The following is a 21,553-nucleotide window of genomic DNA, read 5'->3' as shown; positions in this document are numbered from 1 at the left end:
TTGATCGCATGCCAAGCTTCCATCGCTGACCACACCGTCGATCTCAACTTTGCTAGATGGCACGTAGATGCGGTACTGATTTCTAAGAGTCTTGTTGGAAAAAATCGCATTTGTTCACTTCTGACTGACTACTAAAACTAAACTTGTCAGAGCCAGTGAAATATTGAAACATGTGTCATGACCGTATGCTGCTGTGTCTGACTTGTAAAACTTTCGAAATTTTTTAAGAGAATTCAATCTTGTATCTGATAGAAGATTACATACGATGATGAAAGTGTTTGTAAAATATAATTTGAGACAGAACTTTGTTAGCCGCCGTGTCTCAAAGTGTCGAACTTTTTTCGGAAGGAGGTTTTCTCAGCGAAGATCAAATTGGTGATGGTAAAAACCTTGCCGATTAGCTTATCGCGGTCTATATTTAATTTTTTTTTTGTGCAGAACAAAATGACATTTCCTGAAAGTGAAAACATATGTTTTCTTTTATGTTCACAATTTGTTTTTTTTGTCACTCGCAGAAGTTTCATCCTTGATTTACTGCTTGTTATAAAGATGTATGTCACGGTTGAGCTTTTGCTTATGCATCCATATATCCTAATATATCGTAATTTTTCATACCCTCTCCTTTCTAAAAGTGTGTCCAAATTCATGAATAATTGGATTAAAGCTTCTCCACGCGTTATGAAATACCAGGATCGTTGAATAAGTTCTTAGAAAATACTCGAAGTTAGAACATCATGAAAAGCCAACGCTTCAATGAACTGAATTATGTGAGCCACTACGAGTATGTACCACTTGAAGAAACTACCAAGAGGCCCCTGGTTTCGAATGTTGATCTCCAGAACTGTACTCCAGAAAGTTCTTGGATGACCTAGCACCTGTAATGCATACAAATCTTTATTCATTTTAATTCTAGGAATCTGCACGAGCATGTACCGCAATTGTAAACTTCTAAGAGATTGGTGATTACGCTTGTACATCCCAAGAGAAATTCTGGATTACCTAGAAGCTTATATACGTTCAATACTGAACTTACTGAGCACTCTCGTTGTATACTAACTCAATGGATTTTCAAGAGGTCACTTAGTGAGCTTGTAAATCTTTAGACCTAAGCTCTACGGAGATATTGGGTGCCCTTCTACACCTATTACCTTCAAAATCCCCCTGTTCTCATGAACAACTATGAGAATGTGCAGCATTCACAAAATCCTAGTATATCATTAGTCGCACTTGTATGCCGGTGTACCTGCATCGATGTAGATATTAGCTTTCCAATTGCAGGGGGTTCCTGGAAGACCTAGAACATTTGAATTTATGTAGTAGAACACAGACCATCCAACGTTTATTCGTAATATTTCGTTTCGAACATGCTAAATTTTGTACACCTTCACACGCAGCCAAACTGTTTTACGAAGCTGGTTCGTAAAAAAGAGATCGTTATTTCGAATTTGCGTGTTAACCTTGCACAACCCACTGACCAGGATGTGGTATTATGTAAAAAAGTTTTCTGCATATGAACTATTCACCCCATGCAAACAACTTAGTCTCGGAGCGTAGTAGGTGTTAGCTCAACCGATTTTCTAATGGCCTTTTTCAGAACGACAAAGACCTAGTAGTACATTCCAAGGCCATTTTCCTATCGACAAGTTTCGCTGAATTATAATTCCGATGATCAAAGGTATACCAGTATTATAATGACATTTCGGATTCATTTATTTAGTGCATGGTTCATTTTTATTTGATTGGGTTTGTGGTGTAATTGTCTCACCTCGTACTTTAATATAGAATATACCATCATCGACATCGTCTCTTTGAGTCATACTCTGAGAGTGCCTCATGACATAAAATTGTCTGGTTTCAATCACTGGGGAATTTGTGCTAGTGACGTCGTAGGCACGTGTAACCGGAAAATCGGAAGTAATAAGTAAATTTTACACCGCAATGCAGACAAGCTATTTCAATAATCGATCGAGGCCATCGAGAACACGTCAGACAACCTTCGGCATCAGTTTAGGCTTGCCACACGTAACGTAACGAGGGTGGCGTCGTGAAAACTTTTGGATGGATGTAGATAGCTTAAAGTATCCTCGGATGTTGCTCCAAATGTTCACTCACCTACACATCGTGATTTCAAAATTACTTCGTTAGAAAATTAAAGTAGCGCCCAACAGCCCAATAACTTTATCCAAGAAGACAAGATGGCCCGAGTCTTTCCAAAAAAGTGTTTAGTTATTCACCGAAGTGGTGTCTGACTGCTAGTGGCAAAGTGTCTAACACACACACTGAATAGCATTTTGATTTGCTTTCTTTTTGTACATCATATTGAAAAAATCTTCCGAAAATGACAGCCAATTAAAGCTGTGTAATAGTATGAGCAGTGCCGGTAACCGGCTTTCAAAAGGGGGGCTATTGAATAGCATTAGTAATGCAGAAAACGGGCTGTCAATCTCTACACTGTAATAGCACAGTATTTCGCCTATTCTGGCATTATTTCAGCATTATTTTAGAATATAGGGCTTAATGTTTTTTTGGGTCGCCCTATGTTCAGATCTAGAGCAGATATAAGGCTACGTTTTAATGCTTATTTGTTACTTGGGTGGGTGCTTTACGCACCTTCTTAAGGGCTAAATTGAGACCTTCAGCAGTGCGACATTATACCGCTATTTGAAACACGGATACAGTTTGGCGTGAACTGGTGTACTTGGTCACGATTTTTGTGCATTTCGTGACAGCGTTTTTAATCGACTTAGTCAGCAGAATCCTATTTTATATCTGCTGTATGCAGTGTTAATACTTATTTCACTGTGTTCTTAGCTCTGCCTGATTGTTGTTGCTTCATTTGCCGTGTGTCATAATGCTTGAAATGACTGGCAGGCATAATCAGGAATCAGAACACAGTAGTTCAAATATTACGTTACTCATGTTATTTAGAGATTCAGATATAGCCTTACAATGTTTTCTCGACGATTTCATGATTTCCCAGAAGAGTTTGAGAAGAAACAGATATTTTTCGTTTCGTCTATAAGTCGTATCAATCCATCAACGGTGTACCGGTACTTCTGAGAATGATAAGAAAAGGAAAAAGAAAAAGGCAGTTAAATCTCTATATTGGTGATTTTTAGGAAGATGTATATGAGGGACATATGAGGAAGATCGCGGCTTTCCAGTACATCCCGAACCTAGACATTGAGTGATCTTTCTCTGGCCCGAAGGGAACAATACTCAGTGCATGCCCAGACAATATGTTTGATGTCGTGGTAGCCGTCACCACAAGCGCCGATACCCCTATCCACGAGCACAATACGTCGGAGTTATGCATCCAGCGTGTAATGGTTTGGCATGACCCGTAACATCACACGAATGAAACCCCGAAGCGATATTACAGTTTACGTACGGTTCAAATCGATATACGCCTTGTTGAAAATCGAAGTATGGTTTGTTGTTCAAGAGGTTCATTGAACAGCCATTCTGCACCAGTATTTTAGCATTTAATGGATTGGTTCGCAAAACATTCCAGCAAACTGTCTCGTTCAAACTTTGTGAACCTATAGACACTTCTTGGTTTCCCTTTTAATATACAAAGGCACGCCTACAAGACAACCATGGAGGTCTCTTAAGAGATCGCCAATCAACGCAACAGAAAAGTGACCTCTTTTTAACTATACCCAATTTTTGTTGGCCTCCAATCGTCAGGGTAATTAAAATAGGGCTCGATGACACCGTTTCAAGAGGACAAATATCTGACAAGACACTTTTATGATCACGTTTATTTGTTTGATCTTCGCGAGAATTCTGTTGGAAAATTACAATTTTGAACCTTCCTGTACACTATGTTCGAAGTGTTCAAAATCTCGGCTACAAACGACGAGTTAATGTCCAAAGATAAAAAAATCCTAAAATGAAGCAGTCGTCTGTAGAAGCACGCAGAATCCGAAGCGGATAAGTCTTTTGTTAAGCCGTTATCATGACCTATTCCATGCCACTTGATGAGTCAACTGTTGGGTAATACTTATAGAACCTAGTCAATAAGTCCCTTTCGCAAAGGTCCTAGTTTGTGGCTTTTGGTTTGTTACGATATCTAATGGAACGCTCCAAATGATCAAAGAAGACCAAATAACGGACGTAAGCGAACTAGACAATTCAAGCTTGGTACTGTCGGAGCAAAGAGTTCGATCTAGCTGCTCCCTCCTTCCAAATTGTGCAAATGTTGACCAATTTTCTGCGTCGAGCACTTGAACTGATCCCTAAATGATGCGGTGGGAAAATAATTCACTGTAGATTATACGTGTGAATCCGTGTCTGCCACAGTGTAACTTAACTCTTTTTAAATTATCAGAGGGTGCTGATTTACTATGCGGCATACCCAGCGAACAATAGGGGTATTTCCAGCCCACGCTAGCGATAGTGAGATTGATTGTGACAGCACAAATATTGCGAGTTGTGAGCTCGAATATGAGACTCGCGTCAACAACAATATGCACGAGGTATTTCATGTAGAGTTGTCTTAAAAAACGATGACGGGATTTGGCAGGTACTCAACATAAATTTTCCGTCTTAGGAATATGGTTCTTGGGTGGAAGCTTTTCCTTCTTTCAGAAAGTGGGATAAATTTGTTACAACTCTCAAGGGTTAATTAGGACCATGTCCATAATTTGAATCCCACAGTTTGCGAGGAAACAAACGTTCTGTATCCGTGTTTTCCTTATTTTGCTGTGTCCTTAGTGCAACATCAACTGAACTGTCTGATTGTAATCAAGTCGTTTTCGGAATTTCAACCTTTCTGTCGGAGAAAATCTCTGTAGCAGTGCTGCCAGAGACAATTTCAGCCAATGGTGGACAATTGTGATGTAACTTTGTTGTCTTCAAATATTTATTGTAAATTTTTCAGTCGTTTAGAATATTTGAAATGAACTAAGTAAAATCTTCTAGCTTCTAGTACTTTATCCCCTTTTTGATGAAAACATTTTAGGAGGAAACATAGTATGTCAACACTAAGTGGTGGAGAAAAAAGCTGGGTATGAATGGCAATTCAAACCGATAAAAAAAAATTTCAGGGTCGGTTCAATGTTTTCTATTTCATGCCACACGTGTTTTGTATAGAGCCAGCCTTGAGTTCAGATATCAATAAAATTTCGAAACTGAGTTGGTTTCGTGACTGGCTGTTGGTTAGCATAACTGTCTCCTCCAGGAAGTAATTTGCGCCCACTGCTATTCACTTTTATCTTAAAACCATCATCATTAGCAATTATTGCATTTTCTGTCATTTTTGTGCCGTTTTTGGCAAATTTATATTTGTATATTACCACTTTTATCGCGTGTTTTATTTAATCATAAATTATTGCTTGTGATAACATGCGGTGATTTTGGAAATTGTTCGCTTTTCAGTTTATTAAGGTTGATACTGTGCAGAGATTGATTCAGAATTCTCTTGTTACTGTATTTATCGTAAATGGCTCTGTATGTATTTGGCTCTGTTAGCTGTCGTTTTTTATTGCTTGAATAGTAGACTGACAGACGTCGAGTTTCCAGCACTAGATGAACGACATTTAAGTAAAGCAGAAAGATCAACGGTCCCAAGTGACTTCCCTGGAGTATTCTTCACATCGAAGTAATCGTGGATGCCTAAAAATCTCCAATGACTGCCACTGCAGAAAAAAGCTACCGCTGATTCTCTGCAATAACTAGCCGAAACAGTGTTCAAATGAGGCCTCTTAACAAACATTATGGCCACAACGTAAACCAAACAAAATGCCATAATTGTCAGCCCAACTCGCCGAACAATCATCCAATTAGTTTCGCTTTCAATCAACAAATTCACCCAAGCCAGCGCAAATAATTTAATCGTGTACCTTCTCACCGCCCCCCCCCCCCCCCTTCTAATCGACCATTAAGTCAAGCGCTTGATCAGCTTAGCCGAAGATAGTAGGCCAGCAAAAGAAAGAAAACTTTTGAAACCCTGCTGTGGCCTCCCGAATCTACTGCAGCGCTCCGCGGGGAAGTGCGGAGTGAGCACAGCTTAGCACAGTTTGAAAACAAACCTACCCAAAACTGGTTTGTCCAGTCCAGTGTTTTTCATCCAGTCGTAGTTGGTTTGGATTCGAGCACCCATCTCCATCCTCCCTAGAAACCCTAGAAAAGCTGCGAAACTAAACAAACCCCTCGGCCTGGAGTAATGCGATTATTTACGCGCACACACCTTCACGCCTGTGCGGAGACCTGGCACTGCTGACAGCATGCGGGACCACTTGATGGAACACTTGCCGCGTGACAGTAGAGGTACAAACATATATTAGTTTATGTTGTCCGCAGCTGCGCTTATAATAGTGGTCAATCACTGTGAAAAACTGTGAGGTGTGTTCCGAGGGAGGGGGCAAACTATGTAGGAAAACGACGATACGATAATCGCTATGTATATAACTGCTGATGACAGGTTCTGGGTTAGGTTGCGGACAGTAACACGGACGTGATCGGTCATTTGTTCTGTGTTTCTGCTTCTTCATTGTGGTACGTACCTCTTCCATTTAGGAAAGTAACTAATCAGTCGAATCGGACTACACGGATACCGTTATAAGTCGTGGCGGACCAAGATCTCGTTACTAGAGTTTTGATGAGAGTTCGGACTAAGATGCATTTGACGTGTATGATAGAGCAGAAATCTGACCGCCTTTTTATTCCTGTCCAGACTCTTACTGGAGGGACTTTACTTTTGATAGCTATATACGCGCGAAGCGAAACATAATCACAGTAGGCTCCGATAAATTGCTCCAGTTTGAGCATCTGTCATTCACATAAAATGTTTTAGAGTGATTCCGCAGACACAAAAAATGGAACTAAACGCCAGTGAACCGTTGCGAAAGAAGGTCCCACTGACGGAGGAACTACTAAGGGACGAATCCGACGTCTTGCTTCCGGATTACTCTCATCAGATTCAGGCTTTGGAAAACCGTGTCCTTGAGCTAGAGGAACAAATGGCTAGACTTTTTACCGGTCGTGGTGATAGTGCTGGTTACCCCGAACGACAGATCTTCAAGTATATTGGTGATTCACCGCCGAAGGCGAGCTTGTTGTCAAGCAATTTCAGCACCCCGAAGCAACTGCAGCCGCATGAATCGTCCAAACTGGAGAAAGCGCCCCCTAACAACAGATCCACCAGTCAACAACAGCACGACGATCGCTTTACAGTCGAGGCCCGGGTACGAGAGGCCAATTTGTGGCACTTGTGGAAACAGGGCCGAATTCGGGAGTTGATACTGAACGGGGAGGATCCAGGCCGGTTTGAGCAGGCTGAACGAGTCCGGGCAAACGACAGCTGCGGGAAGGTTGATGGTAGAAAATAAAAACCTATTTTTAATCTGTTTATCGAAATTAGTAATGCACAACAAGTAAACAAAGATTTTCATATTGAGTTCAAGTATCTTTAATAATTGCCTCTGGCTTTAATCGGATCACTACTAATAGCTCCGTTAGGCGACGTTCAGAAGGATTTTTTAATGGAATCTACGCCTAATGGCGGAGACACGAGTTTACAAACTCAAAACTCGATTTCATTTTATAATTTTGATCCTGGGCACGCATCGCTTAAAGGCGGAAAGTTTTCTAAGAATTTCGGCTAAAAATGAAATTGCTCCCCTTCCCCCCCGGACACCTCTTCATTCGCGGCAGTAGAACTTTTCCACCGCCATCAAAAGAATAGCTTCTCCTCGTGATTACTATCTGCTCAAAGCGGCGGCAGCCGCCCGGCACCCGAAACGAAACGAAACCGAAAAAAATTGACGTAGAAGCCCCCGATCACGCCAGAGAGAGACAGAACGGGAACGAGCGCGTTCGCGAGTTACATTAAACTGAAATTAAAATTAATTTACTCTTTTGCAACATTCCAACTTCCCGCTTTTCTTCTCGCTTTTCGAAAGGGGGGGGGGTCAGAAACTGGGAACGCGTCATCGTAGTCCCGCAGCAGTATACTACTATTGGAATTGGGAGGTCGCGAGGCACCCCGTCTGATAGTGCTAGGAGGCGGCAGAGGGATGATTCGCAGCGCGGCGCTTCAACCAAGCGTGAAGCAGCGCGCGAAAATGAGAATGATGCATTTTCGCGACGACTTTCTTTTGGGGTTTCGAATGAGGGGCGGCGAGCTGCGGGGAACACCAGAGTGATAAATGTATACGAACGCGCCACACTGGCTTAGGGAAAGGGCGCAGCTGAAGTGCGGGGATCGTAAATCATTTGAAAATTAATGAATCTTAATGCTCGCTTGCGTCTGTGCTATGCTGTTATGTTTGTTCCGCGGTGCTCCGTGTCTTTCTCGTCTGATCCGAGCGGCTCGCCTCGGAGCCCCCCTCACGCAGCCGTTCCTAACAAAGCGTAGCAGCAACATTCGAAATGGTTGCAATTTTATTGGATGTAATTACTCGCCGGTCCGTTGCCAAGTTGGTCTCCGTATCTTTGCCGCGAATTATTTATTTTTTTTCCGCCGTTCAATCTTCCTCTCAATATTGTGTACTCTGTCGGACCCTATTGCGATGGATTTGTGCACTTACTCTGACAAGCGGTTATTTTTTGACAGTTTTTGTCGTCATGTCACGAACTATTTGAATGCTTAGTTAACCTCTCTCGTCAAATCCAATTCTTAATTTGCTACCAATCCGCCTTCTGATCGCTGGCTATCTGCCTTTGATTCGCAGTAATATCTGTCACCCACTCGTTAGCTATTCGTTTTGTCGATGGCTACTAGATAGGACACACCAGTTGAAATTAAAACCTTAACTTTTGGGTCTAAATATTTGAAATTAATAAAATCCCAGAGATCATACAAAAACACTTCAAAATAACAAATGAGAAGACCTATCTCCACACAAAGATCTTCTCTTTGTGAAGTCGTGTACGTACGTCGTGTTGAATAAAACCGACGGGCAGCGATTCATGTGAGCAGCAAACAAAAAAAATGTTCATGATTGTTGGATTGAAGCCCGCGTGCGCACGCATATAATTGCTGGTACATACTCGCCGCTGCAATTCAACAGTCAGTTCGTGTTAGTTCAGCAGTCACTTTGAAACGAAATTATCTGACAACGCTGATGGTGGTGTGCCGATAATATGATTTTAAACAATTATTCCGAAGAGTTAAGAGAGTAATTGGAATATGAGATGGGCAGAACAGCTCAATTTTTTCTGCGAATAACTGCTTCACTTGAACCATTTAGCGATTTGTATTAGCTTGTATTTGACGAAGAGTTGTCGAAACGGCTGTGTGGAAAATTCTTTTCAGAAATCCCCAAAAAAATGTAAAGAATCTCTGAAGAAATCGTTCATAAATATTCAAAGAAATACTGAAAGGTGTCTTTTGAGAATCTTCTAAACAATTTTGCTAAAACAAAAGCTAAAAAAATTTTAAGTGGATCTCTTCTGAAGTGCGTTCATAAATCTGAAGCAATCTCTGCAGGAATCCCTAAAGAATTCCCTAAACATATTTTTAAGGTCATCTCTACCAAAATTGTGAAATATTATGCCTACATAAAATTTGAAGAAATATTTCAATGGAACGCTAGAGAGTTCTATTAGGAATCTTCCAAATAAATCTCTCATGAAATTTTCGGAGAAAAGACCAAAAATGACTAACGTAACCTCCACAGAAACCTCTAAATTAATGTGTAAAGAAATCTTTAAAGATAGCTCAAGCAATTTCTTGAGGGGTCTCTTAAGAGTTCGCTAATGAATCTCTTAAGATATATTTAAAGAAATTTCTCTTTTTAAAAAAAAATCTTCATTAAACACTCCTAAGAAATATTGACCAAAGTCCCTGAATAAATCTCTAATGAGCTTTCTAAATGGATCTAATGAAGCGGTTGAGAAATCTAAAAAAATTATCGCTAAAGGAATGTACAAACAATGCTTTATTTTAAACATTCTGCAGAATTGTACAAAGTATCTCTACAAATTTACTTTTGGGAATCCACTAAAAAAACTTTTTCTATTTCACTTAAAACTTTTTACCGTAGTAGTGTACGGATCTGAAGAAACTTTTGCAGGAATCTCCGAAAAAACTTTCTTTTTATAAGATTATTCTTATTAAATCTTTAGAGGAATCTCTTACGTGTCCTCTAAAGAATTCCGGAAAGTGTCTAAATAATCGGGGCTTTATATGAATAAATGTGTAAAGATATATTTCTTTAAATGAAGCCCTGAAAAAACGAAAGAAATCCGTACATGAATCTCCTAAAAAATTGCTGCCAAAATATTGAATCGTAGCTCTAAAGATATCTGATGGAATTTCTACAAACTTGTTGGCAATGATTTCGAGTAAATTTTGAGAGAATCTCTTGAGCGATGGGTTGAAAATTCTCAAAAGAAATTCAAATACTGTTATGAAATGTTTAAGAAGATCGATGAAAAACTGAAAAAAATCTCTAAAGAAATCCTTAAATAAATCTGTAAAGAAACTCTCAAGAGATCCCTTAATATATCTCTAACCCTCCGGCACTTGCGCCATTGTGTTTAATGCTACATCTTCAGAAAGTCTAGCGAAATCTTCTTTTAGCACCAGCGGCCAATCACGCGAGTGCCGGAGGGTTAAAATTCTAAAAAAATTGTACAAAATCTTTCTCCGAAATCTAACTAAATCTCTAAAGACATTTCTTTACGAATTTAGAGAAAACTCTAGAAAAATCTGTATGGACAAAGAAAATATTTGAAGTAAATTGAACAAAGTTGCTCAGAAATACCCATAGTTTTACTAGGAGATATCTCTTGGAAATTCTTTAAAACCGTCGAAATAGTTACAGAAAAACCAATAAGTAAAATAGCAAATAAGTCTCGGAAGAAATCTTTTATTAAGTCGCTGTAAGAATCTTTAAAGAACTCTCTATTCTGTGAAATCCTCGTGACGCAACTGCCCGTTAAATGTATACGAGTCCCACATTGAAAAACAGTAAACCGGTAGATACTTTATTCAAGATTTACATTTTTCATTGAGTCTTATAGATGAAACAACCATGTTTTGTAATCCAAGGTCACGTTGAAGTAAGTGAGGTATTTAAAGGAAATCCCTTGGGACATATTTTAGGAAATCTTCGACGATGGAATCTACACAAAATGTTCTTCAAAAATCTTCAAAAAAAAAGGATAACCAATTTGGACATTTCTAAAATATTCCAAATAAAATATTCCAAATAATTCATCAGGAAATCACTAAAGAAATCTGTGAGAAATTCTAGTCATGACTGTCCAAAGATATATTTAAAGGAATCTTTACAGAAAACTAGTAGGAAATCTCTAAAGAAAAATAAGAACTTATTGTAAACCCTCTGAAAACCGTTAACCTAATATCTATGAAAAATCATTACATAAATTTTTGAAGAACTTTACAAAGAAAACTCTGTATAATTGTTTCCATAAATTGAAGGAAATCACGGTAAGGACCTATCTATAACAATTTTCTAAGAGTTCGATAAAAATTATCTCTAAGTAATTGTACAAAGTAATTTCAAAATCAATTTTTGAAGTAATAGGTGATATGAATAAACACAAGAATCCAGCTTACTTTGCTAAAATTGACACGATGATGCTGTTTGCCGAGCATTTACTCAGATCGATATGATAAAAAAATAAGATGAGCAAATACTTTTCGAACATCAAACATCTATCAAATTAGTATGAATAAAAATTAACAATTGGAGCATATGCTTAAAAAATGTTGAGCATGCTCAGATAGCATCTACTTTTTAAGTGTGACCTGATTCTTGTAATGAAACCGCATTCGTTTAATTTTCTACCAGTTCCTCTTCGATTACTTGCTGTTTTTATACGACGGTGGCCCTGATTTAAAAAAAAATTAAGTGTAAAGTAATTAGCGATCATTTTCATAAAAATCACTACAACAAAAACATTTTATAACTAATGATAGTTCCCTAATCTTGTGATTCCAGATAAATAGTATAGGTTAAATCTCGATGAAAAATGGTTATTTAGTTACTCCCTAATCCATTCCGACGGATCCTATTCAGATATGCTATTTTTTGCATCATACAAAACGTTGTATTCACTAAACAACAGTTTGTTAAAATATATGGAACGTGTATCAAGCAGTCATAATCAAGACTCACGAATAGATAAATTCGCTTCGAATATTGCTATATTGGTAGCTAGATACCTTTTCAGATTTCAATCCAGGATATTTCAGTGTCCTTCGTCAAGCAGGAAATTGGTATTTAGTGACATCTTAGAACATCACCAAGCATAGTTTCTGGTGAGGCAGAAACTGGATTTTTTTTACTACGTAACAGGCCGTCCCCATGTGTCCAGATGACTTCAAACGAGATCGCAATATTCATAGATCATCGAACTGATATAATTTGATGTGTCACATGACAGGTACAATCACTAAAAATGTTTAGTCCGAAGAACCGGATTCCGGAATATCCGGAACCGGTCGTAAAGTGGCCCCGTATGCCCAAATGACTCAAAACGTGATTGAATTGTTCATAGGTCATCAAGCAGATGTAATTTGATGTGCTGTGAGATATGTATATGCTGGTTTAAATATTCCACAGATAAGGCTTGCTGTTTCTGGGAATCGGTTCCTGGAAGTCTCTAGGAATTTGTTCCTGGATGTCCCGGATACTCCGAAAAGGTCCAGGAATAGTTCATGAGTATTCAATTTGCATTGCACATTTTTCAAAAAAAACGTAATGTTTGGTATGCCTTTTGGTATAGATGGTGCATTTTGGATTTACTAGGTCCTCCAGAACCGGTGCCAGGATACCCGGATATGGCCATTACGATCCCTAAATGACTTCGAAGGGGCTGCATATAAGTTTTAATCATGTACGGGCTATGGATGATATGAATAAAACGAGAAAACCCTTATGCTAATTCTTGTTTTAGCAAAGTAAACTTATTAAGCATTTGCTTAAATCGGTATGATGAAGCATTTACTTTGATCAAAGTAGGCTCGAATTTCGAACAAAGCACTTGCTCTGTCAAACAAACATATGCCACCGGTTGGTCGTGTAACTTGTTTACAATTTTTTTTAGATTTTCCCGCATTGCGAATTTTTTGCTTATCCGATTCCAGTAATGTTATACGAGGAGGAATTTTTGAACAGCGATGCTGATGGTAAGTACCATTTTTTTCTTGATTTATCTGCAAAAAATGTACGGTATTTGTGTATTTTTAGCAGATTACGATGAAAACGTTGTACCGAATACCAGCACCGCTGAATCAAAAAAACGCAAGCGTGGAAATAAATGTGAAGATGATTTTCATTTCCTTGCAGGGCTGGAACAGATGGGTATTATTTTATTGGAGAAATCTCAGTCGCCTGTAGTAAAGAGCCAAAAAGCCACAGCAGCGCAAAATATGTGCAACGAAATGATGATCAGATACGGAATTTCGATGACTAAAGACCAACTGATTAAAAAGATACACAACATGAAAGCCAGATTGAAAAGCAAAACTGATTTAAAACAAACAGGTAACCCGAAAATGGTATTGAATGCTGCTGAGAAAAAGTTGTTCGAGCTTTTAGGGGGCGTCGACAATCCGAGTGTAACAGCACGGAATTGTAGATTTAGTATAATCGATACGTTTCCAATGTAATAACATGTTGCCCAATTATTTAAGATGGCTTGTCAATCGGGAAAACAAGAAACGACCCAACATCTGTTCTAGAAAGTTTGAACTTACACAGCTTAATGTCGGATGAGGCTTTGCAACCCAGAGAAGAGGGCGATCTAAATTTTGTTGATCAGCAAGATGTTGATATCGTTTCCACAGTTTCGTCGTATCCCGACATATCGCGAACTGTAAACGTGGTATTTATTTTCAACACCTAAATTTTTTTCCGTTAACATAGTCAAAAGAACACGCTTGTTGGCTTATATTTGCTTGAATTACATCGAAGTAATGGATTAGTTCATATAAGTTTCTCGCGCATGTTTCCATTTTATTTTAACTTATTCTTTTTTCTATGAAATAGTGCTACTAGCAATGTTATTGTATCTTCTTCATGGATATTATTTTTATAGGGGGAAGCTGTGAAACGTAAACCAAATATCAAACAACTGCAAAGAATGGTTCTTGAGGAACAACTCAAGCTTATTCAATCACAGGATAAATTCATTCAAAAACAACAAAGCCAAATGCTTCAGATGCAGAGGGAGAGGCATATGGAAGAAATGCAATTGATTGCAAGTAAAAAGGAGATTGCAGAACATAAGCTTCAAATATTGAAAAACGATTCTTAATAAAATTTTGAACTGGAATATATTTTTTTTCAGTTATTATACATTCATCTTATTCGCAATAGATTGTTGTTGTCAACGAAGGCCGCTATAGCTTCTCGACGATTTTTACCTCGCATAGTCACAGTTACATTTCTGTCTAGAAGAACTGGAACAGGAATGCTTGTTGTAGATCCTTCTGGCACTTCGAAGTCACCATCATTTAGGATTTTAGCTACGTTGTGTAGTACGAAGCATGCAATAATCATTGATGGAACTCGATCTGTTTTAATTCGAATCTTGGATTGAAGAATAGGAAATCTTTGTTTAACTTGACCAAATAAGCGCTCAATTATAACTCGCTCCTTCGTGTGAAGTATGTTGTATTTCTTATGCGGATCAGAAACTGGGTTTCTGTATGGTGTCATAAGCCATGGGGTTAATGGGTACGCCTCGTCGCCTAATAGAATTGCTCCACTTTCGTTTTCATGGATTGTATTGTAAATATCTGAGTTGCGCCATATGCGTGCATCATGTACCGATCCAGCCCATCTGCAATCAACACTGGTAAATAATTCGCTCGCATTGCATGTTGCTTGCACGTTGAAGGAATATAAACCTTTGCGGTTGATGAATTCATCTTTAAAGGAATGTGGACTTTTGATCAATATATGAGTACAATCAATTGCTCCTATTGCGCTAGGAAACGAATATTTTGATTGCCAAATTTTCTTATCCTGTTCTAAATCAGCAACGTTTAAAGGGAACTTTATCCATTCGTGAGCCTTGCCTACGATTGCTTGACATACATTCCATACAGTTTTACAAACTGTTGTTTGGTGAACACCGAGGTCCTCGCCAACTCCAACCTGAAATTTGGAAGCAAGCTAATCTCAAACACCATTTTAAAGTGTGATGCTAAAAACATCAAATCTGTCGATTAAACAATCAATTGGGTTACATGTAACATGCAATCGTTTTATAGAGAATTATCACAAATCGAATCATCAGGTGAATATCACTAGTTAAACTATCAAAAAGTTAATTTTGTTGTTGCAATGTTTAATAAAATATGCGCTATTTATTTAATATTTCTACTTCCCTGAAAACCTGGGTCACCAACGTATCTCAAAAAACACTTCATTTTGTGTGTATTGCTTAAAGCACCTCCTCGCGTTTCATCATAATCGGCCAAAAAAAGTTCTACCAAACGGTCCACGTTTTGACGAGAAAATCTATACAAATCTTTAAAATTTCTGTCATCCCCGAAACGTCGAGATGTGTAAATTTTCACAGCACGGATGGGATCACATTCCCAATTGTTTATTCCAGCAATTAATGGAAGTGGAAGTGGCAGAAAATTTAACGAATACATTTTGATTACAGTCACAATTCACATTTAAAAAGTAAATGCTACCTGAGCACGCTGAATGCCGTGCTCAACATGTTTTGAGCATATGCTCAAATTTTGAACTTTTATTCATACCAATTTGATAGATGTTTGATGTTCGAAAAGTTTTTACTTTTACTTTTTTTTTATCATACCAATTTAAGTAAATACTCAAAAAACAACGTCAACATGTTAGTTTTAGCAAAGTAAGCTCGAGTTTGATTTTTATTCATATCACCTAATAGCAGACTTAAAGCTAGACGTTGAAAAATTAATGAAAATAGCATAAATGACCCTCGGACAAACCCAACGGAATTTTCATATAAATCCGGAACCGGTTATCTGACCTGACCAACATATACAGCCTAAGAAACTTGAATGAATTCCCGATTGTTTGCAAGTTTGGTTAAAATCCGTTGACAATTGTTAAAACTAGAGCGAATTAAGCACTTAAATTGATGACTGAAAAGTATCATGAGGGCGCAAAGATTAAAGGTGTTTTTTTTGTTGGACACAACGGTTAACGGCTCGTCTTTCACGAAAGCTAAGCTCGTATGCATGATCAAAGTTGACTTCAACGTAAACAAAATACATGGTTAGTAACGTGCTTGTTGAGCAGCAACTTGTTTGACAGAAATATGATCGAGCAAATGCTATGTTCGAAATTCGAACCTACTTTGATCAAAGTAAACGATTTAGCGTACCGATTTGAACAAATGCTCAACAAGTTTACTTTGCTCAAACAAGAAATAGCATGAGCATTTTCTCGGTTTATTCATATCACCTAATATCTCTAAAAAGAATTCTGAACAGATCTTTAAAGTTTTGACAAGCTACCGAAATCGATGAATACCGCTCTAAAAATCACATCACTAAAGATCTAAAGAAATCTGCTACCATTTCTAGGGATATCTCTGCAGAAATGTGCTCAAGGGATCTCTAAAGTAATCACAAATGGGAATCCATAGGGGTATCTTTAAAGGAAATCCCTTAAGTGTAATCTTTTAAGGTATCGTTTGAAAAAACACTGAAGAGCAGAATCTCAAATCCCTAACGAATTAGTTAAACTTCTAAAAGGTTATAAAAATCTATGGAATAAGCTATAATGATTTCTCCAAAAGAATCTGTCACATGTTCTTATCACAAATGGCTAAAATATATTTTAAAAAATCCTGAAAAAATCTGTTAAAAAAGCTTCGAAGAATTTCTAAGAGGTATCTTCTGGGAAACCTCTAAAAATCGCTCTTTAGAAATCTCCGAGTTTTACATCACGAAAAAAGAAAAATCCTTTCTAAACTTGCTTCCGTAGCAATGTGTAAACAAGACTGAAGAAATCTTTAAACAATGTTTCAAAAGTTGTTTTTTAAATTATATCTTAAGATAATTATAATAATTTCTAAATTAATCTTTAAAGGAATCTTTTCAGAGATTTCCACTACACTGTTGTAAGGAATCCATAGAAATCTCTCAACAAATCTCTAAAGGAGCCTCGAAAGCTATTTCTCTAACAAAATCTGATGGAATCTATAGGAATAACTTCGATTAAAAACTAAATCTCTAAAGAACGCTGATGGAATCTCTAAGGATAGCTTTGATGTAAATCTTTTCTGAATCAGCGAATCTTTCTCGGAAATCTCAACAAAAAAAAATCTTAGAAGCAATCTGTTCACAATTTTCTTCAGAAATGTCTTGAAGATATATTAAACAGTAAAAGGAATCTAAAAAGAAATTTTTTGAAAAAATATGATAACATCTCTCGAGAAATCTGTACGGATACCTCTACAGGAATCTGTTGCCAATGCTCCTCAGAAATCTCTAATGAAATATATTAAGTTCTCTCTGAAGGAATCTATTAAGAAATCTTCCAAGTATTCTTAAGAGGTATCTTTTAAGAATCTTTCGGGAAAAAACAATTAAGAAATATCAGAAGATAACGCTAAATAAGTCTCTAGAGAAATGTGTTCAGAAATCTGAAGAAATGTCTGCCGGAATTTATATACAATTTTATTAAAATAACTTTAAAATCATCTACACATAATTATGCAAAGTATTTTCTAAATAAATCTTTGGAAGGATCTCTTAATAGATATCTGCAAAAATCTCTAAGAAATGTAAACAATCCTGTAAATATACCTATAGAGAAATCTCTAAAGAAATAGATCTCTAAAGAAATTTTTCGGATAAGATCATTGAGAATTTGTTTGAAGAAAATCTCTTACCAAATTTCTGAAGAAACCTTTGAAGTAATTTCTAAGAATGTGTCTAAAAAGCTCCCTAAACACAATTGTCAGTGAATTATATTCTAACTTGAAAGTTGGCCGAAAGAACCTTCGGGCGAAGGGTTTTCCCTTAGAATGGTCAAACGGCCATATTCATCACCGTTTGGCCGACTGCCCCGACTAGCACGCGGTACTTGGTACTTCGAGAAGTTCCTTGGTAGGCAAGCAAGTTGTAGCAAGAGATACGATGCGCAGAGACCGGCTGCGTCACCAACCGTGGTTCCATCAGCATACGTGCTAGTGAGCACCGGAAACTGCTGTAAAACCAGGTTTGATCGAGCTAGTTGTAGAGAATATGCACACTAATTTCGGTGTCCATTTCGGTCAAGGGTCCCTTTCGGCCAAATAGTCCCTTTCGGCCAAACAGTCCCTTTCGGCCAAATAGTCCCTTTCGGCCAAATAGTCCCTTTCGGCCAAATAGTCCCTTTCGGCCAAATAGTCCCTTTCGGCCAATTAGTCCCTTTCGGCCAAATAGTCCCTTTCGGCCAAGTGTCCCTTTCGGCCAAGTGTCCCTTTCGACCAAGTGTCCCTTTCGACCAAGTTTCCCTTTCGGCCAAGTGTCCCTTTCGGCCAAATGTCCCTTTCGGTCAGATATCCCTTTCAGCCAAATAGTCCCTTTCGGCCAAGTGTCCCTTTCGGCCAAATGTCTCTTTCGGTCAGGTATCCCTTTCAGCCAAGTGTCCCTTTCGGCCAAGTGTCCCTTTCGACCAAGTGTCCCTTTCGGCCAAGTGTTCCTTTCGGCCAGGTATCCCTTTCGGCCAAGTGTCCCTTTCGGCCAAGTGTCCCTTTCGGCCAAGTGTCCCTTTCGGCCAAGTGTCCCTTTCGGCCAAGTGTCCCTTTCGGCCAAGTGTCCCTTTCGGCCAAGTGTCCCTTTCGGCCAAGTGTCCCTTTCGGCCAAGTGTCCCTTTCGGCCAAGTGTCCCTTTCGGCCAAGTGTCCCTTTCGGCCAAGTGTCCCTTTCGGCCATGTGTCCCTTTCGGCCAAGTGTCCCTTTCGGCCAAGTGTCCCTTTCGGCCAAGTGTCCCTTTCGGCCAAATAGTCCCTTTCGGCCAAGTGTCCCTTTCGGCCAAGTGTCCCTTTCGGCCAAATAGTCCCTTTCGGCCAAGTGTCCCTTTCGGCCAAGTGTCCCTTTCGGCCAAGTGTCCCTTTCGGCCAAGTGTCCCTTTCGGCCAAGTGTCCCTTTCGGCCAAGTGTCCCTTTCGGCCAAGTGTCCCTTTCGGCCAAGTGTCCCTTTCGGCCAAGTGTCCCTTTCGGCCAAGTGTCCCTTTCGGCCAAGTGTCCCTTTCGGCCAAGTGTCCCTTTCGGCCAAGTGTCCCTTTCGGCCAAGTGTCCCTTTCGGCCAAGTGTCCCTTTCGGCCAAGTGTCCCTTTCGGCCAAGTGTCCCTTTCGGCCAAGTGTCCCTTTCGGCCAAGTGTCCCTTTCGGCCAAGTGTCCCTTTCGGCCAAGTGTCACTTTCGGCCAAGTGTCCCTTTCGGCCGAGTGTTCCTTCCAACCAAGTGTCCCTTTCGGCCTAATTCTCTTACAGCCAGGTACCTCTCGGCCAATTACCCGGCATAGATAAGGGAAATCTCATTCAGTTCTGAGAGCGAATCGTATCTGATTAACTCACAAAAATGAATCGATTATTTTGATCAATTCAGTTACTCATTACCGAAGAACTATCTTTTCGAACTCAATTTTGAGTATTATCAGAATTCTGGCGGTAAATTAGCTCAAATGCAAAACTAAATCTGACAGAAACGATAAAAATAAGCGGTACTTCAGGGCTAGGAAATTGATTTCGCCCTAGTGATTCGATTTATGAGTTAATCGTCCACCTCTTCCTGCATGCAAATGTTCGTTATTCGCTAAATATTACTTCGACCAAATGTCCTTTCGGCCAGCTGTCCTTCAGGTAAATGTTCGTTCAGTCTAATGTTTACACTACCGATTGTCGTTTCATTCAAATATTCATTCGGGTATATTTCGTTGGCCAAGTATCATTTCGGTCTAGTGAAACCGTCCTTCCGGTTAAGTGCCATTCGGCCAGATATCGGTCAAAAAAACAGCTTTATTGTGAAAATTTTATTTCAAATTCTGAAATTTTTTTCTGTGAGAGCGGCTTTGAGTATTAATAACAATTCAAATCGTCGATCGTCCAACCATTAACAACGCGAATTGCTGGTGAACGAAAAGCGATATGTTTTAATTTTAATCAATTTCTGCACATTGATTAATGAGATCTGCTAGCCTGACAAATTCGTTCAAGCTTACAACGAACTCGTTTATAGAACGTAATCTATTTTGAAGCTCTCTAGCATGTAATGACGCCACTAGACCAGCGCCGCCATCAACCACTGGAATTCAAGCCAAAGGTAACGAATTGTATAAACTTCTAAACCACACTCTCAACATAGTAGGCAATTTTCATCGTGCTAAAAATTTGACAGTTTCTTAAGTACGAATATGGCGCTACTTATTTTCTGAAGGCCTACTATGTTAGCAACGTATTCAATTTGTAATATCAATTGTTAACTTTGTTTTTAACGGAATTCAACACACACCGTTTACTACCGTCTAGATTGTAGCAAACCACCCCACACCAATCGGCCAGTTTGTTGCTCCCACAAGCCCACAATCACAAGCATCCCGCATTTCAGTCAAAATGTGGTAAAAATCATAAAACTTTTAACGATGGAACATCTTTTTTCCGGCAAAATTCGTTCGGATGACAGTTCGCTTATACGACGAAGCATCGCCGGCTTTGATTTGAACATGACAAATTTATGATAGCCTGCTGAGATGCGGATCGAAACCACCAAACCATCATCATCTTCATCCTCCTCGTCATTAGGGAAACACGGTTTTTACCCCCTGTGACAGTAACGGACTGTCAAAGGAATCGTCGTCAGTTTTTTTTTCGATGGGCACGTTTCTGACTGATGTGCAAGTGCAAAAAACCACCACCGCGCGGTGCAGTCCAGTCGCTTCCGTATAATATAATACCATCAAGTGCGCCGCACCCGCACGCCCTGCCTAAACACCACCTGCCACCTAGTCAGCCACAGGCCGTTATCGGTACAATGTCAAGTTCAAGCTTCGCGAAGCGCCGCGTCACAGTTATTTTTGCACTTCAACGATAAGCGCAGCGCCCAAGCAAGGTGTTTCGTTGTGTAATGAGTCAGTTGAAGAGTTCAAGATATTCAGCGGGTTGTTTGCGTGGATGTAGTTTTTTTTTCGCTAAGTGAAGTATTTGAATGATTGGAAACATTTTAGATTTTCGATTAATTCAGACGATGAAAAAATGAGTCACGCTTCGGCTAAACAACCACTCAAACCAAAGCAGGCAGACGATGGAAAATTCCAAACATTTTCGCCTGATATAAAAAAGAAACAACCGCCATCCATCGCGCAGCATGGCCTGCTGCTGTTTTGTGCTGTCGTGCGCGCTTTGCCAAAATTAGACCTGTGTGCGAAATTTATGCCTCAATTGGTGCACTTCGGCCTCCATTAATCTTGTCTCAGCTCACGCCGGTCGAAAGTGCGTATAGCGCTGACAAAACCTGCGCCAAATTAGCAGAGCTGCTCCTGGGCAATTCATTCGCGACAACAACATGACCGGCGGCGGCGGCGGCGGTGCGGCTCGACAGAAATTCCTCGACAGGATATCAGTTTTTCCGCCAGGGGGAGAA

General features: G+C 39.3%; 2 protein-coding genes across 3 annotated transcripts in view; one reads left to right on the top strand and one right to left on the bottom strand.

Annotated features, from left to right (window-relative positions):
* Positions 1-21,553, top strand: part of LOC131691198 (protein scalloped) — a 294,222-nt gene that overhangs the window by 211,464 nt on the left and 61,205 nt on the right. The gene's annotated exons all lie outside the window — the stretch shown is intronic.
* Positions 14,209-15,589, bottom strand: LOC131691219 (putative nuclease HARBI1). The gene is made up of 2 exons (XM_058977451.1): positions 15,313-15,589; positions 14,209-15,076 (listed from the first exon to the last, which is right to left on the bottom strand). Exons 1-2 carry the CDS (start codon positions 15,587-15,589, stop codon positions 14,283-14,285), a joined length of 1,071 nt encoding a protein of 356 aa, XP_058833434.1. The 3' UTR covers positions 14,209-14,282.

The sequence above is a fragment of the Topomyia yanbarensis genome, chromosome 1 (assembly GCF_030247195.1).
Source record: "Topomyia yanbarensis strain Yona2022 chromosome 1, ASM3024719v1, whole genome shotgun sequence".
Classification (NCBI taxonomy): domain Eukaryota; kingdom Metazoa; phylum Arthropoda; class Insecta; order Diptera; family Culicidae; genus Topomyia; species Topomyia yanbarensis.
Note: the sequence above shows the minus strand (reverse complement) of the source record. Positions and strands in the feature narration are given on the sequence as shown.